General features: G+C 36.3%; 1 protein-coding gene across 5 annotated transcripts; it reads left to right on the top strand.

Moving 5' to 3' along the window:
* The first annotated feature begins 566 nt into the window (after positions 1–566).
* si:dkeyp-121d2.7 (zinc finger protein 251) lies at positions 567–6547 on the top strand. Of its 5 annotated transcripts, none has more exons than XM_047802619.1 (5): positions 567–715; positions 1251–1567; positions 1805–1998; positions 3326–3407; positions 3829–6547. In XM_047802619.1, exons 2-5 carry the CDS (start codon positions 1273–1275, stop codon positions 4647–4649), a joined length of 1392 nt encoding a protein of 463 aa, XP_047658575.1. In that variant the 5' UTR covers positions 567–715; positions 1251–1272; the 3' UTR covers positions 4650–6547. The 5 variants fall into 5 exon arrangements, with proteins under 5 accessions (XP_047658575.1, XP_047658571.1, XP_047658572.1 ...); XM_047802615.1 differs by having other exon boundaries at positions 3826–6547; XM_047802616.1 differs by having other exon boundaries at positions 588–715; positions 1254–1567; positions 3826–6547.
* The last annotated feature ends 10707 nt before the right edge of the window (positions 6548–17254 follow it).

The following is a 17254-nucleotide window of genomic DNA, read 5'->3' as shown; positions in this document are numbered from 1 at the left end:
GAATAAATATCTGAATCCAGGTTTGAGATTTAATTTAGCAGAATTTAACTTTAAATGTACATTATTTTGAAAAACTATTCATAATAAAAACACCTTTTTTAAATGTATTATTATTATTATTATTATTATTATTATTATTATTATTATTACATTGTTTTTTTATTTTTTAACAAAAAAAATCTTAGTTTATTATTCTGTTTTATCCATTATTTTTGCTATAAAACAGGTGCTTGCGTCATTTTTTGGTCTGCATACACAAGACTAACAATAAATAAATTATAAGAAAAATTCTAACAAACATTTAAATAATAAAATATATATAAATAATATTTTTTTCGAATATTATGCATTTCCTTCTTATTCGTTGTTGTATTTCTTTTATGTGCTTTATTGTGGATGTGTATTACATGTACACATTTATAAGCAAAATAGAAATGAACTAATTCTACACAAAAACGATGGAGGTTTCTGGTGTTTACGGTAAAAAAAAAAAAGCTGCACATGCGCACAACCTCATGTCAGGAAAAAAGGGTTTAATCTCAAACCGTCCTCTATTAGGAGATAGTGTGCACTGCGTTGGGTGTAGAAGATATTATGTAACACCTCACACAGGGCACTTAGAAAAGAATAAAGTGGGGTTTTAGGATACAGCCGATATCGTAGGCGAGAATTAAAAAGCACTTGAGTTGAGACTTGAAGGGGAGCAAAACGCCAGGTTTCTTTTTGGTGTAACGTTATACTTGTGTGAACGGGTTAGAAAAACTTAGTGTGTGTGTAGTTGATGGGAAGAGTGTTGTGTTGTGTTTTGTTGTGATTATAGAATAGAGATAAACTGTGGGGTCTTTCTTGTGTGTGTGTGTGTGTGTGTGTGTGTGTGTGTGTGTGTGTGTGTGTGTGTGAAGTTGTTCATTTATAGTAATTACAGTAATAATGATAGGATTTATGTGCACGTTGGAAGGCGAATGCAAATGAATGCTGGTTTAATTGTAGTGTAAATAATAAGCGTTTGATTAACAGAGTAGGAAATATATATGACAGCTTCGGTAAGATTGCATGATAAGGGTTTGTTTTAGTTCCAACTTTTCACCTGGGGTTGATTTCATCCAAGACGAGTGTAAAATTTTCCCCAGAAAATCTTTATTTTTGTTTGCATTAGGACAAGTGTTAATTGTGATGCACTTTAAGAGAGAAGATAGTAAGTGTAGATAATCTAATGCAGTGGAGTGAGTACAGTGTGTGTTTATTCCTAGCAGTGCTCGTGCGTAAAGCGCCATGGCGGACTCGGTGAAGACGTTCCAGGCGCATCTGACGGCCGTGATGGACAGCTTGGTGCGCGCCTCCGTGTGCGAGATCACCAAGCTGTTCGAGGACACGGTGAACGACTACCTGGTGGAGATATCGCTCAACCGGAAGGAGAACGAGGCTCTGAAACTGCGCCTGAGGCTCACCGAGAACAAGCTGAGGAACGAGCGGAAGTACGGGCTCGCTTGGGCGGCCAGTCGGCGCGCAGCCGGCCTGCTCGGTCCTGATGAGACTGGCTGTGCAAAAAAACGCAAGCTGGAATCTAGTAAGCACAGGCACAAGTTCATTACTACTAATGAGTGCTGGTGGACGTCTGACATTGGCTTTTAATGCAACCAAAATGCACTGAGGAAGTGAGTGTAATGGCGACCTGCTCCTCAGTTCTCATTTTTCTCTTTCTCCTCCCTCTCCCTCTCCCTCTCCCTCTCTCTGTTCTTCTCCTTTCCTCTGTCTGGCTGTCTCACTCCCTCCCCCTTCCTGATCTTCTCTCCCTCCCTTTCAGGAGGCAAGCAGGCTAAGGAGTGGAGTGGTGGCGTGTGGGAGGAGGGTGTTGGAGGAGTGAGAGATGAGAGGAGGGACGAGAGGAGGGACGTGTGCCACACACATCCACCAACCGCAGGGGAAGGAGAGGAGCAGGAGGAGGAGAGGAGACGCGTCTCTGGGGAGAGAAAGGAGGTGGCCACAGTTAAGGAGGAGGTGAGCAGCCAATCAGAGATGAGGAAGCCGATGCAGAGAGAGATAAGGAGAGCATGGCAGGAGGGAGGGAGGGAGTGAGGGAGGAAAGAAAGAGAGAGTGTATGATGAGGAGAGGGAGGGAAGGAGGGAACTGTGAGTAAGGAATGAAACAAAGCGGGAGCAGCCAAAACAAGAGACGCTCCAATTCACACAAACTTGTGAATCCAGTTGCGTTCGTCAAGCCGAGTCAAGTGGGACTTTGTAATTCCTCTATATAATTCATATACATTGGAGCGAAAATGTTTCATCTGGACCTGAAGTGCAAATACAAAACAGTGTGACATGAGTGCAAACATACAACAAGTACACAGGAACGTGCAGCAAGATAAACAAGGATAAACGAGAAACACTGTTATACTGAAACATAGAGAGATAGACAGATAGATTTAGAGACATTTAGCCAGACAGATGGATATGTAAATAAGTATATAGTCACAGACAGACCAATGATACCTCGATGCTAAAACATATGTGAATTATTCATAAACCCACCACTATATACATGATAACTGAAATATTCAACAGTTAATTCGCCTTAGGTTGTATCACTGCACTTTACTAACTAGCTCACCATATGTTATTACTTTACTGTAGATGCCACTTTTTTGGCTGGTCAGATCCAGGCAAACAGTGTCATTATTGTGCCAATCAGCATTCTGTTAATTATGCATGTAATGCAGCTGCATTGTGTTGTGCAGCTGCATTGTGCATTGTGTTGTGCACTTCATCGGCAGAAAATGGTACACATTATACACACCATGTTATAACGATAAAGAGCCCAGACAGTGTCACTGAAGATTTGTTAATCAAAGTCCGACACTTTGTTAATGTTCAACAATTTGTAAAGTGTGACACTTTGTTAATCAAAATCTTTTTGAGAATAAGATTTATTTATGTTTGTTTGTTTGTTTTATTTATTTATTAAAATATGGTTAGATAAGGTAAACAATTTTTTTAAGCCTATAGTACATTTACTTTTTAAAATCTTACAATTTTTGTACTGACAAAAATACACATTGTTTTGGATTGTTTTTCATTCCGAAATTCTGAAAAAAAAGTCTAGTTTTGATCATGTTCAAATGATTCTTGACTAAGATGAAATCATGAAGCCAGTTCATAGACCGAATGACTTAAGTGTATCACTCTTGTGATTGATGGATAGATAGATGACCAGCAACATCAAGACACATTAATACAATATGTATCCTTGAATATTTGCTATATATATATATATATATAATGTGTGTGTATCTGAATACTATGTGCTGATATTTCTGTGTTTGATCAGGAGGATGTCTACAGGTGTGAGTCTGTGAGGCTGCTGCAGGAGGCACTTCAGATGAGCCAGACTGAAAGCAACACAGCTCAAGGTGAGCACCACAAGGCAGTGTGTCGGTAAGAGAAAGCGTATAGCTGCATGCTTAGTGTGGGAAAGAGAAACTGGCAGCTTTATGCTGAAAAGTGAACATGCTGGGACTAAACAGGAGTTGTTTATCTCTCTGACACTGATAAAAGTGAAGCTGTGCTTTACTAAATTACTGGTCAATTGTCAAAGTATCAATCTGCTTAAAGTGGTGACAAACATGAGCTAAGGTTTCGAACAGTAATACAGGTTTAAATGGGGCATGTTTTTGGTCAGTATCGCTCTTGTTGTCTCACAATGATCCTGTTTAATCACAGTGCCTAATAAAGTAAGATGATGTATAAATAAATAGATAGATACCCAGATAAGATACATTGAACCAGAGCTTTTTACTGTCCTTACATTTGAAGTCATTTTGTGTTTAGAAGATTTGGATCCTGTTTCAACCGGTCCTGGATCAGCTGTGGGTGATGTGTGGGAGCAGCCCAGTCTGTCAGCCGAACCCACAAAGAGCAGTGACGAGTTGAGCGGTCTAGAAACAGCCTTAAAGGTGGAGCGTGAGAGGGAGGAGGCGGAGTCTGCACTAACCAGTTCGTCTAATGCAGTGGACAGAAGCGACAGTGTGGAATTTATAGGGTTGGATGGTTTGTGCAGCTCTCAGCAGGACTCTGCTCCCTCAACACATGAAGCCAACCCTGCCGAGATAGGCCCCAGGAGCCAAGGAGGTGATGAGGGGGAGGAGTCAGGACAAGAGGGCGAGGACTTACTGCATTTCTGCCCTCAGTGCGGCGGCGGCTTTAACTCTGCATCCGAACTGGCTGAACACGTGTGTCTGCTAGCCGAGGAACGTTTCCAGTGTTCAGCATGTGGACGGGACTTCAGTCACGCCTGGAGCTTGAAGAGCCACGAGTGCGTACAGGCAGGCGAACAGCCTCACCGCTGTGAACTTTGTGGGAAACGGTTCACACACTCGCGCTCTCTCGAGCGCCACCAGCTGGTACACACAGGCGAGCGACCACATCAGTGTCCACAATGCGGACGCAGTTTTAGCCGTCTGGGCAACCTAGAGCGACATCAACGCATCCACACTGGCGAGCGACCGTATGAGTGCGGTGCTTGCGGCAAGCGCTTCAGTCGCATCGAGTACCTCAAACGGCACCAGCAGATCCACAGCGGAGAGAGAGGAGAGAGGAACCAGACTCTCAGTGACACAGAGCTGAAACGCAATCAGTGCTTCTCCAGCGCCTGATGAACTGTTAAACACTTGACCTAATTCTCCATCCAGCTTTAAAGACCAACGATCTGTACGTCTGAATGTCCTTAGATCCTCAAAGCTGATTATTTTCACACACATTAATATCTAATAGGACTGCAATATGTATATTATTTGTTGATCTCGATCATTATTACGAGATTAGCTTTTGTAACACCAATATTGGAGAAGCCTAGTTAATGCAAATGAGCACAACTTATTATTATTTGTTCTTTTAATCTGCAAGCTTTCTGGAATCTCAGAGCTTCTTGATAGCATGGAATCTGTGGGTGTATTTTGGAAGAACATGGCAATGGTGCGATTTGACGTGTCAGTATTGGAATTTAAATTAATACAAACCTTACAAAGTCACAGGCTCATGATGTTTTTAGTAAAAATATATTGTGATCATATCTCAATCAACACGTGTAGAAATATAATCAGTAATCTACTCGTTTTGTCCATATTGTACAGCCCTACTATCCTAATATCTTGTCCTGAATCTAAACAGTCATACAGTATAAGAAAGGACTGCATTTCTTGCAGAAACATGTCATTGAAAGTATATACGTAAATTGTTATGCTTAAAAAAAAGCACACACTCCTCTGCATCAAAAAAAGTGCACCATGTTTGGTGCGTTACATTCTGTCTGTGTGAGTCATACAGTTAGGTGTCTTTATGTCATCCTCGGCTAGAGCTAGAATAAAGTCTGCATTTCACCTGTGAGGAAGAATCAGGATTAAAACCTAATCACTGATCTACCACTTCATCTGAGCATGACGCCTCATATTAAGCCTTATTTGAGTGGTCTCTGTTATAATCATTTCATACATGACGTCTATAAAAACTTACATATCTCTTTTTTTAGTAAACAAATTCCAGGGACGAGTTTCCCAGCATTCTGTTCATTTACACAAAACTTTGGATGCTAAATACAAGTACTGATGAATTTATTTCAAGAAAATGAAAGGATATATGATGATTGTAATATATTTATATAAAGTGACTTTATACAGTTCATGAGTATAAACGTCTTTTTAATCAGCCTGAGAGATAAGAATCACATCATAGGTGAGTCAAAACTGCAAAACAATATTGCTGTAAATTGTGTAAAGTCACAAGGGTGCCGTGTCTGGATGGGACTAAATTTATTACACCACCATCATTATAGTAATGCTGGTTTTTAGTATGCAGTTTTGTGAAGAGACAGGGAGGGAGAAAAACATTTGTTAGCTACAGAAAATGATGGAATTGGTGAAGGAACCCCAGGGAAAACTAATCTCATTTGTAAAGTGGCTTTAAGGTTGGTTTAATTACAGTCTGCTTCATTACACCCCATTCAATAAACCCCTTAAATATACAAAAAAAAAGGATGAGGAACTCACGTCCATCCTTATGCTGACACAGTGCTACCTTCATACATTATAGTTCCATATTAATCCCTAAACAGCATTAATAGGATTATTAATTACACAAAAGCAGATTTTTTACTATATTTTTTTTACTTTATTTTTGTCATTATATAATTATTAAATTATATAGATATCAGTGCCCTAAGTTTTGACTAATCCCTATTTGTCTTATATGATACTTACTTCTGTCACTTTAAAAGGTACAAAAGATATCACATCTGAGAATGTATTCAATTTCGATTCTTGGGTTGAATTTGAAGATATGAGGTCTCATACTGATATTCAATATAGGATTCGTGAATCCTTAAAACTTGTCCTTAGTTTATCCGTCATGGATCACAATTTCTTTCTTTTTTTAAATTATTATTATTATTATTATTATTATTATTATTATTATTATTATTATTATTATTTGTTTGTGAACTATTAGTGAATGTATTTCTTTTTTATATGTGTATCAAAAATAAACTAGGATTACAGAATATTTTCACACAATGTAATTCATTTATTCATTCAATTCCATCAAGTGTGAAATTCTCAGAAATTGTAAGACAATGAGAATTTTAGCAGATTTATGAATATAAATCAATATTGGATTATAGTTTCTCCTGTTTGGGATATTTTTCCTACATGTTTAAACAGCAAGTAAATATCACAAAATGAATTCAGAAAATACTTGTAATTCACACCCGTTCATTTTACATTATTTTATTAGTCACAGCTTTATTCGAAAATGGATTATTCTTGTTTATTATTTCATGTATGCAAAAAATACCTCCACAGAGACTTAGACTCTGCTACTTGAAACACTTGAAACTTATCAGATGTTTAGACTGAACGTAAAACCCTCCTAATTTAAAAGAATTAGTGCTCGGAAGTGAGGGAATGGAGCAGTAGTGGACACTGGTAGACATTTTTCTGCATTAGGAACCAAAGAACTTTCCACAAGGGGGAGTGAAACCCAAGAGAACACAGCAGCTATAAACTAAATAAGAAATTGTGTTGGCCTCCAAAATTTTTTGTTCAAAGGTCAAAATAGGGTAATTTCTTTCTTTTCTTATTTTTTTTTACTAATTCAATTTAATTCTAGCAATCTCAAAATGTACACCTGTACACAAATGTTTACTTGTTTAAATTAAAAGACTGACGTTTAGATCATGGATTTGAAATGTTTTTCTAATTAAAATACTAAATAAAGTATTGTATAACTCTTGTTTCTATTCGATCGTCCCAAGAAATTGGCCACGTTACTTTGTTCTTGTTCTTAACAATGAAACACAGAAAGCTCAAGTTTCTTTTGTGAATAAGCTTAAAATTGTGTTGCTAATGCATAGAAGAGGTTCTTTCTCATCTTTGTTAGCTAACTCAAGTGGATATTTCCCAAAACTCAGGATAAATACAACTCCTATGTATTTTATACCGAAATTCTAATGAGGTCATATAATAATGTACATTAAAATGAAGAAAAACTGTTTTACAGACAAAACTAAAATACAAACATTTTAGGAATATCATATATTTGGGTAAAGTGAAGGGACCATACAGATATATGGAATTATATCTGATTCATAACTAATGTTAATCAGAGCTGGATTGAAGGATAGGTCATGGGACATGTTGGTACCCAGTATGAAAAGAACTGGAAAATCATGTGGCAAATTTTGCCCAGGTTTGATATTAGAGGTAAATATTATAGACACCTGTGACACCTGACCAACCATTGTTAAAAACCCCACTTTTCTGAGAAGGCTTTCCACTAGATGTTCGATTGTGTCTGTGTTGATTTGTGCTAATTTCACTACAATTTCAGCATTAGTGAGATCAGACATCGATGTCAGGTGAGGAGTTCTAGGGTTCAGTCAGTGGTCCAGTTCTTCTATCCCAACCTTCTCAAACCATCTCGTCATGGAGCTCGCTTTGTCATGCTGGAACAAGTTTGGGCCTCTTAGTTCCAGTGAAGGGAATTTATAATGCTACAGCATACAAATACATTCTACACAATAGCATGGATCCAACATTGTGACACCAGTTTGGTAAAGAATGACATACCACTGTGATGATCAAGTGTCCACATACTTTTGACCAAATAGTTTAGGTCCAGTACGGTCCAAAAATCTGAAGCCATATGGAAACCTTTGTGGTGTTGAACCTGTTAATGCCTTTGCACTAAAGACAGAATTTCCTTGAGTCTTATCCTTTCCTCTGAGGTGATAAGATGACACTCCGATGGGTTTGATCTAACACGGATCATCAGGTTTTACACAAACTTGTGCAGTCTGTGTCAGCTCAGGTGTACACTGTCATTAAAGAAAAAACAAAGATTTAGAGAAATGAAAAAAATATTCTAACTTTGTAATCCAAATAAGAATTACAAAGTTAAAATATTTTTTTCATTTCTTTTTTCATTCTCTTATACATCTCAAATCTAAACAAAATATTAAAAGAAATGTATAATTTGTTTGAATATTTTTAAAATTCATTCTTAATTCACTGTTAATTCAACTTCTGACTTAATAATAATAATAATAATAATAATAAAAATAAAAATAATAATAATAATAATAATAATAATAATAATAATAATAATAATAATAATAATAAGATAATCTTAAAATTATATAGTTATATAGTTATATAGATAGTATATTGTATAATGTTTATGGAACAAATCATCACAAAAATTTGATTTTTTAAATTGAATTTATTCATAATTAAGTTTTTATTTTATCTCTATTGAATGAAACATTTGTTGGAATTTTTTTATTATTATTATATTTTTCTTTTAATTTTTTTAATTCTTTTGTATTTCTTTTGTTGTTATTTCTTTCTGTGTTGTGGTTGACATAATGGAGTTGAGCTAAGGATGGGAATGAGGCACCTCCTGTATCTGTGAGTGGTGATAAGCGTTAATCAGATGACCTACCTGTGACTCAGGAGGTCATGGGTTCAAACTCAGTTTGTCACTGTGTCCATCTTGTCTTTAATCCTGAGAAGATCCATGACTGACATCCCAATAATAAGAGTTTGAGGTGTTTTCACCTACATGCCTAAATGCCTTGTGTACACATTTCCCCCAGCAGGTGCGTCTGCGGAGATGGGAACATAACACAGTGTTTCTCAGCTATTTTCAGAAGGTCGAACAGATTGTTTTCATGAGATGTTTAATTCATCCCAATGAGACAGTTCGCCTGTCAGTGGTGCCAGGGCCAGGATGCAATCTCATTGCCCTTAACCTGGCACAGGACATAATCCAGAGTCACTTAATCCCTTTTTACCTCTGGTTTAAGGTACATTTTCAATCACACATAGCATTTTGATGAGATTTTCCCTAATTGTTTGGCTTTCTAGGAATTTGTATGCATCCAAAAATATACTTTATAGTTCTCCTGATTAAATTCTTTGAGTCAGAAATTAATACAATTTGTTGGATATGAGGTAAAGGTTCAGGACAGTCTATTTATGACAAATGTTTAAAATCTGCGTTAATCAATATTTAAACTATTATATTTAAAACCCTGTCTTCATCACCAGCTCTTATTAGCAATTGTTGCTTTAAGTACTCTTAAAAGTGTTCTTCTCTCTGGTTTTCCCCTTTTTAATAGACAGTTATTTGATACCATTGTGTAGCAAACACATACTTAATATTCAGTGTTATTTTACTTGTCTGTCTCAATCACTTAATTCTGTCTTTCTGTTTGCTTTCTGTTGCAGAGTTTTTCTGTTTATGATGCTGCACACTTTCCATTTATATACAGTAGTGCATCATTTGTGGATTTATTAAACTGTTGATGTACAGTAAAATTACGACATTTTTGCAAAGCAAAATGAGATCTATCTAAACCTTACTGGTAGAAAGTATACAAAAATGCCACCTTGAGCAAAAATACTAAAAGACTATTGTAATAATAATTCACTTAAATAAACGTAGTGAAAAAATGACACATAAGAGTCTACCTGGAAAACTACCTTTAATTAATTACTTTTTCATATATCTAAATAATGTTAATCACAAGTACACAAGTAATCTGACAATGTCATGTCAATGTCTAACCAAGTGAGCTACAAGTCAACACCATCTTCATTATTAACAAGTGTTTTGTCTTTCTTTCACATACTGGTTTCAGATTCATGAGTAGATCCATGAGTAGATTCATGAGACGTCAGTGTCAATATGTTCCACTTTTCAAAAGATTCAAAAGACTCGTCTACTTTCCTTGTGGAGAAAGCATTTTATCCAATTCTTCCTCATCATAGTCACCTGTATATGCAACATTAAAAAAAGGTCTAATTTCATTATTTCATATATGGTTTAATTATTTGTTTAATGGATTTTTTTCCATACACCATGTATCAGAGCTGGTATATTAGTGTAGCAGGGGGGAAAAAAGGCTGCATTTGTTCTTAATGAGGCACATCCTCATATCCAAGGTCAATAGAGTCAGCAGGAATATTTAGTGTTTAGTGCTAATGAGCAATTGTTGCATTGCTAATCAGTGTTACAACAAATAAACAGAAAACAATGAGGCAGAAAGACAACCACTCCAAAAAGACGCAAGGAGTCAGTTAAATAAAGGTCAGGAAAAGAATGACCAATTTTCTTTTGTTGAAATTAATCCCTCAGTCAAAAAAACAATAGACCCGATTTTTTAAAAGTAAGCAGACTGAAGAACAAGCATGTAGCTTTAACAATAGAGTCAGCAGGAATATTTAGTGTTTAGTGCTAATGAGCAATTGTTGCATTGCTAATCAGTGGTACAACAAATAAACAGAAAACAATGAGGCAGAAAGACAACCACTCCAAAAAGACGCAAAGAGTCAGTTAAATAAAGGTCAGGAAAAGAATGACCAATTTTCTTTTGTTGAAATTAATCCCTCAGTCAAAAAAAATAGACCCGATTTTTTAAAAGTAAGCAGACTGAAGAACAAGCATGTAGCTTTAACAAAATGAGCTGGTCTTGGACGCACAGCACAAAAAAGTACATGAGTGTGCACAAAATTACAGGTCATGCTTTATTACATGCACTGATGCAGCAACTTCTCTTGTCTCACCTGGCATGAAGGTCACAGAGTACCATATGTCTGACCAAGGCAAACAAAACACTCCATCCTTATGACTGATGAAGGGAAAGATGGAGTGTATAAGATAAGGAAAGCGAGAAGCAAGAGGGGGTATCTGATGGATACAATTTCAGCAGGAAGAAGTACATATGCTGAGGAACAGACACCGTATCCTTCAGCCCTAAAGCATAAAACACCCAAACTTGGCCATAGAGCAAGAGACGGAGAGAGAGACAGAGAGAGAGATAGATAGATTGAGAGAGACAGAGACAGTGACAGAGAGACAGAGAGCGAGAAAGATAGGGAGAAAGAGGTGGACAGAATGTTACCAGACTGAACAAAAGCAGAGACTAGATTTAAATATAGAGCATCATAAAGAGATGAAAGGAAACAAAAATATGGCAAAGGTGTAGGGAAAAAAGGCAAGTGCACACAAAAGTTTACTCACTAAAAGCCAATGGAAACTGTATTTATTTCATGTCTAACAAGTATATAAGAGGGTAAGTAAAATAAAAATTAAAGGACAACAGATTTAGTGAAGGCACTTGAGATAGAGACAAACAGGGAAGGGCAGGACAGGTGTTAGATTACAGAGAGAGAGAGAGAGAGAGAGAGAGAGAGAGAGAGAGAGAGAGAGAGAGAGAGAGAGAGAGAGAGAGGTGCGGCGATGTTCATGCTCATTCGAGACGGACAGGGAGGGGGAGGCAGTGGTGGCGGGATGAGTGCTGCATCAGAGAGGACGCCAAAACAGGTGTGTGGACATTTCTATGGGACAAAACCTACAAAAATGCTTAAGTCTTTCTTCTGCTTTCTAGTGATATCTCAGATAAGTGTTTCTACTATTATATGCAAATTTGGGAGCAAGTTTTATGCAGTGAGTTTAATGCAGATTATGGTTAGACATGGTAACATGAATTAATTATAGTGTCTGTTTCAACACATTGTATTGTGGTTAATTGTCAAGAATTTCAGTCATATTAGGTGCAATTATGCTGACATGTTTTCGAATTACCATCAAAACTTCAAAACATTTTTGTGATGATTAATGATTAATGAGTAAATGGCTATTTAATGCTTTATTCATGACATGAAATTGAATGTCTTCCTTCCTAACAAAAGCTTCCACGTTGTTATTGTAGAAGTAAATGATGTAAATGTTTGGTCAAGCTTGATGTTATAAGATGTCATTAGTAAAACAGAACTGCAACATATTCTCAGTTAAAGTAAATATGCTTTTCACCACAAGTAGTCAATTTACTGATTTATTTTCATTTATCTGATTCATCTCTGTCGCAGAGAATATTTTCAAATCAAATACGCAGTTGCTTAAGCTTTCTGGCCCACTTCGAATCAACAGTAAGGACAGCAAGCTGATATATCCAGGACTCATGTTCTATTAAAACCCGAGGCTCATGTATAGTCATTACCTAGAGCTCATTTGACCACACATGAGATCTTGCATTCTATTAACACTGGATAATTCAGAACCAATTTAAAGATCTCCCAACAGTCTACCAGCATGCATGGACCCAGGGGTTTCTTGTTTTACAAACATTAAGTACTGAACCAGTCCAGAAATCTTGACTTCAATTAACATTGGGTAATCAGGTTATTGCCAATTTGGAAATCATTTGTTATACAACACTGAAAGTCTTATAATTTTATAATTTAAAACACCAACAATGGGTGTTTGAATTCAACGGAGTCCCATTTCTTCAACACTGGGTGGACATACTGAGCCAGTCTCGAGGACTCATGTTTCATAGATCTCAGATTCTATGAACACTTGCACTTTAGGTTGTCCCAAAGTCATATTGTTCTAATACAAAGCACTAATTTTCTGGCTATTCAGTACTCGTGATATTTTAGAGATTTTAAGTTATTTCGACACTGGATAGTCATGTTGCGCCCATTTAGCGAGCTCATGTTCTATCAACACTTCGTATTTGTGTTAATGGAGAGATCTCAAGTTCTGTTAACGTTGGGTACTCATGTTATTTTGTAGATCTCAGGTTTTGTCAACATTGAGTACTCGTGTTTTGCTAATCTGGATATCTCATGTTCTTCTGACACTAGGTAGTCATATCAAGCTAATCAGGAACTCTATGAGTTCCTTCAACATTGAGTACTCAAAGTTAATCCAAAGATCTAAATTCTGTGGTTTTTGAGTAATACATATTTTATTCTGTATATTTCAACTTCTAAAAACACTGGGGAATCAGATCTAGATGAAGCAGAGCTCAGCTTTTCTGACACTGGGTGCTCATGTTAATTTGGAGATCTCAAATTCTACCAACACTTAGTGGTCAGGTTGTGCTAATTTGGTGATCTCATGTTCTACCAACATGGTGTATTCATATTGAGCCGGACCAAAGATCTCAAGTTCTCCCTGTATGAAATACTATCAATCCCAAAGGCTCATGTTTTGCAAAACTGTCAGCTTGTGTTTCAGACAGCGCTGGTGTTTTACCACTAATGAGTGCCCATGTTGTGCCAGTACTGACAGCTACATTAACCAATCCTGGGGACTCGTGTTTAGTCGATTCCAAGGTCATACGTTAACATATAATAAAAGGGCATTTTCTAACAAAATAAAATTTTTGCATTAAATCAAATATGGGCGATTTTAATTAAGCTGGTGTTCCAGCCATGCCTAGCAGTGTTACAACTGAATCATCCTGTGCAGAGTGTCAATAGCTATTACTACAAGATTAACTGCTTTATAAAGGCCCAGAAATGCAAACATGGGCCACGTTTGTGCATACCTCATTTCTTGTCGATACTGCCTGATATTTTACCATCTTCCTGGTGCCAACAGGTCCAAGCTGCTATTAAGAAGACGGTGGAGAAACAGAAGAAGCAGCTTGAAAATGGTGAAACCTTCGCGAGCACATCTAAATCTAATGGTGGACGGAGACAGAGTCTGTCTGCACAGTATGAAAGAACCGAAGATGGAGATGAAGAGGAGGATGTAGAGGCAGTAGCTGAGATAATGGAACAGCACGAGAAAGAGGAAACTGACCTAACTCCAATTGTGGATTCCATGTTTGGCCAAGTAAGAATGCATAATGTATATATACATATATATGCAGAAAACAAATCTCCTGCATCCTTTATAAATATGGCCTTGAAAAAATATGTTTTTGTGTAAAAGAAAAGAAAACAACAAAAGTTAAAAACAAGGGCCAATTATGGCATGTATGACATTTTTACATTATTTTAAAATAATGTACATTTACAGTACATTTACTAGTATAGATAAAGTAGTACATCAAATTTACTTTATTATTTTAGTTCCCCAGATTAGTTCTTTGATAAGAGATACATTTTTGTATTTTTGAATAATAAAAAAAAATGTCCTGTTTGTCTACAAACTATAATTTACCTCAGTTTTTTAGTCACTGTAAGTGAGATATATTTAGCAAAGATACAGAACATAATTCAAGATGCAAGATTCTGCTTGGAAAGATTCACAACAAAAAGTTCCAAGCTTTGATCCCCGTGAGTCACTACTGATAAATATACCTTTTCAGATCTCTTCAGTGATATTTCATCTGTTTACATGCATGTGTTACCCTATAACAAATCAGAAGCTGTGGCTACGTAGAAAAAGGCAGGACGTCCTCGTTTGTCTTGAATAATATATTTATACCAGTTAAATCGTTCAATTTCAGTCAATCATTGTGTCAGTTAGAAAATAACTTCTTAATCAATTATTACCACTGTTTCCATTTTAGCTACAGGGTTATGCACGATCTATTTATTTATTTATTTATTTATTTATTTATTTATTTATTTATTTATTGAATACCTTTTCTTATAAATGATATTTCACCAGAGAATCAAGGTCAAAAGTTACAATTTCCAGCTATGAACTTCATTAGGAACCCCTGTACACTTACTCGTTCATGTGTGTACTCAATGAAGGACCTCTTATGTCAGCTGTTGAGTGTATAATAATCATGTAGATACAGGTCAAGATTGTCAGTTAAAGTTCACAGCAAACATCTGAATGGAGAACCAATTTGATCTCGGTGACTTTGACTGTGTCATTTGATTTTGAACTGCTGATTTCCTGGCATACAACAGTATACATCAGAGTAAAAATAATGAAGTTCATTAGAATGATGCAAAAATATTTTTAAATAAATCTTCAAGAAACTCTTTATAATCGTGGTGAGCTTTTCTGCTCACCACGATTATAAAGAGTTTCTTGAAGATTTATTTAATTTTTTTTTTGCATCATTCTAATGAACTTCATTATTTTTAGCATAGCATCTCAGAACACTTTCAGTACAACAGGAGGCTAAATGGATGCACCAGCAGTTCATGTTATTAAATATTATATACTTCAACAATGTCCTGTTGCACAGACACACATATTTTCTTCTAATTAGTCTCTTCTACTTTAGCCTTTAGCTGGCTCGCTGAATACTCACAAAGCATATCCTGTTCCTGTCAAATGAGTAGGTGATTGACCAACCCAGTCTCACGGCAGGAGACTGGGTTGGCTTGACTGGCATAAGATAAAAGATAACGCACAAGGCCTGTTTTGCTAAGCTTCACTCTCGAGTCAGTGACCCCAGTTTTATGGTATTGCGTTCCTGTGCTAAGGATAATCTTGCTGTAATCACTTGGTACTGACATCTTATAGCCAGAGAAAAGGGAACAGGAAAGACACCTAATCTGAAATGCTCACCTTCCTGGGAAAGACTATAGCCTCATGATTATTTAATTGTCTTTAGCAAGTTACATGTATTTGTATGTATGATCTGGTCAAGGAAGCCAGACCTCAGAAAAATTTACTCCTTGGAATGTTAGAAGTGAATATTTTCAGACAAAACAGTGTTCATTACTGTAGGACAGTTTCAGAGGTTTCTACTGAAGCTGTTCGGGACTTACTAACATGCTTTATAATGATCCTTTACTTTGTCACCTGTATATGTGATATATTGGTAAGATAACTTATCAGGTAAGATTTATGGATTTTTAAAGATATCCTGTTGCTCAGTTTCCCCAATAAATACCTAAAGCAGATAACGTAAACACTGAACCTTAGCAAACCAATTTCTCTCTGGTAGCACAATTCACATTGCATTAATTTATAAAATGCAACTTTTCACAAATGTGTTGGATGAAACTCGATCACAGCATGGCCACTTTCATGTCAGTCTCATCCTAATAGGTTTCATGTATGTCTCATCCCAGTTGTACTTCTGAATTTTTTATGTTATATACAGTAGATGCCATTTTAAATATTTATGATGAACAACTTAAGCTTCTGTTTTAACTCAATTCAAAGTAAACAGGATTTTTGTTTATTTCTTGAAACAGAGAAAGATTGAAGTACTTGTCTGTGGGTTTTAAAAAGGTTTTACTGCAATAGCATTTGTAATTACATTCCGAAAATCACCATAAAACAATGTCATATTCTTCAATGTATGTGCTAATTAAACCCACAATTCTTAATTAGTTTGGTTTGGTTTGCAAACCCTGTGGGATGAATACTGATTATAATGGATCATGTGGAACATAAAATCAAGCCAAATCCTAAAAGTTATATACTCTTCTGCTGCCACCTAATGTCTAATGGTACTCAGAAGCACTGAACAGCCACACATACACACATACACACAAAGACACACAAAGACACACACACACACACACACACACACACACACACACACACACACACACACACACACACACACACACAAACTATCTATCTATCTATCTATCTATCTATCTATCTATCTATCTATCTATCTATCTATCTATCTATCTATCTATCTATCTATCTATCTATCTATCTATCTATCTATCTATCTATCTATCTATCTATCTATCTATCTATCTATCTATCTATCTATCTATACTGACGATTGTTAGTAAGCTAGTAAACGCATGCCTCTTACAGCAATAGAGAGAAAAAGAAAGAGATATGGTATTACCGGGGACAGTGTAAGTATTTTTGTGTACATGTATGTAAGTATGCAAGCAGATTAATTTGGATTATAGTTTGGACTGACTGACTGAATCTGGTAACAAAAGCAATATTTCAGTACAATATAAGCCAGTGGCAGATGAAGCCCCGTTGCATAGTGATTAGATTAGGATTAAAGAATGCACAT

The sequence above is a fragment of the Tachysurus fulvidraco genome, chromosome 17 (genome assembly GCF_022655615.1).
Source record: "Tachysurus fulvidraco isolate hzauxx_2018 chromosome 17, HZAU_PFXX_2.0, whole genome shotgun sequence".
Lineage (NCBI taxonomy): Eukaryota > Metazoa > Chordata > Actinopteri > Siluriformes > Bagridae > Tachysurus > Tachysurus fulvidraco.
The sequence above is the reverse complement of the archived record's forward strand: the minus strand, read 5'-3'. Positions and strand labels throughout refer to the sequence as shown.

Coding starts and splice junctions, on each gene's coding strand:
- si:dkeyp-121d2.7 (XM_047802615.1), top strand. CDS start 1,273: ATGGCGGACTCGGTGAAGACGTTCCAGGCGCATCTGACGGCCGTGATG. Junction 1,999..3,325: donor TGGCCACAGTTAAGGAGGAG/GTGAGCAGCCAA, acceptor GTGTTTGATCAG/GAGGATGTCTACAGGTGTGA. Junction 3,408..3,825: donor TGAAAGCAACACAGCTCAAG/GTGAGCACCACA, acceptor TTTTGTGTTTAG/AAGATTTGGATCCTGTTTCA.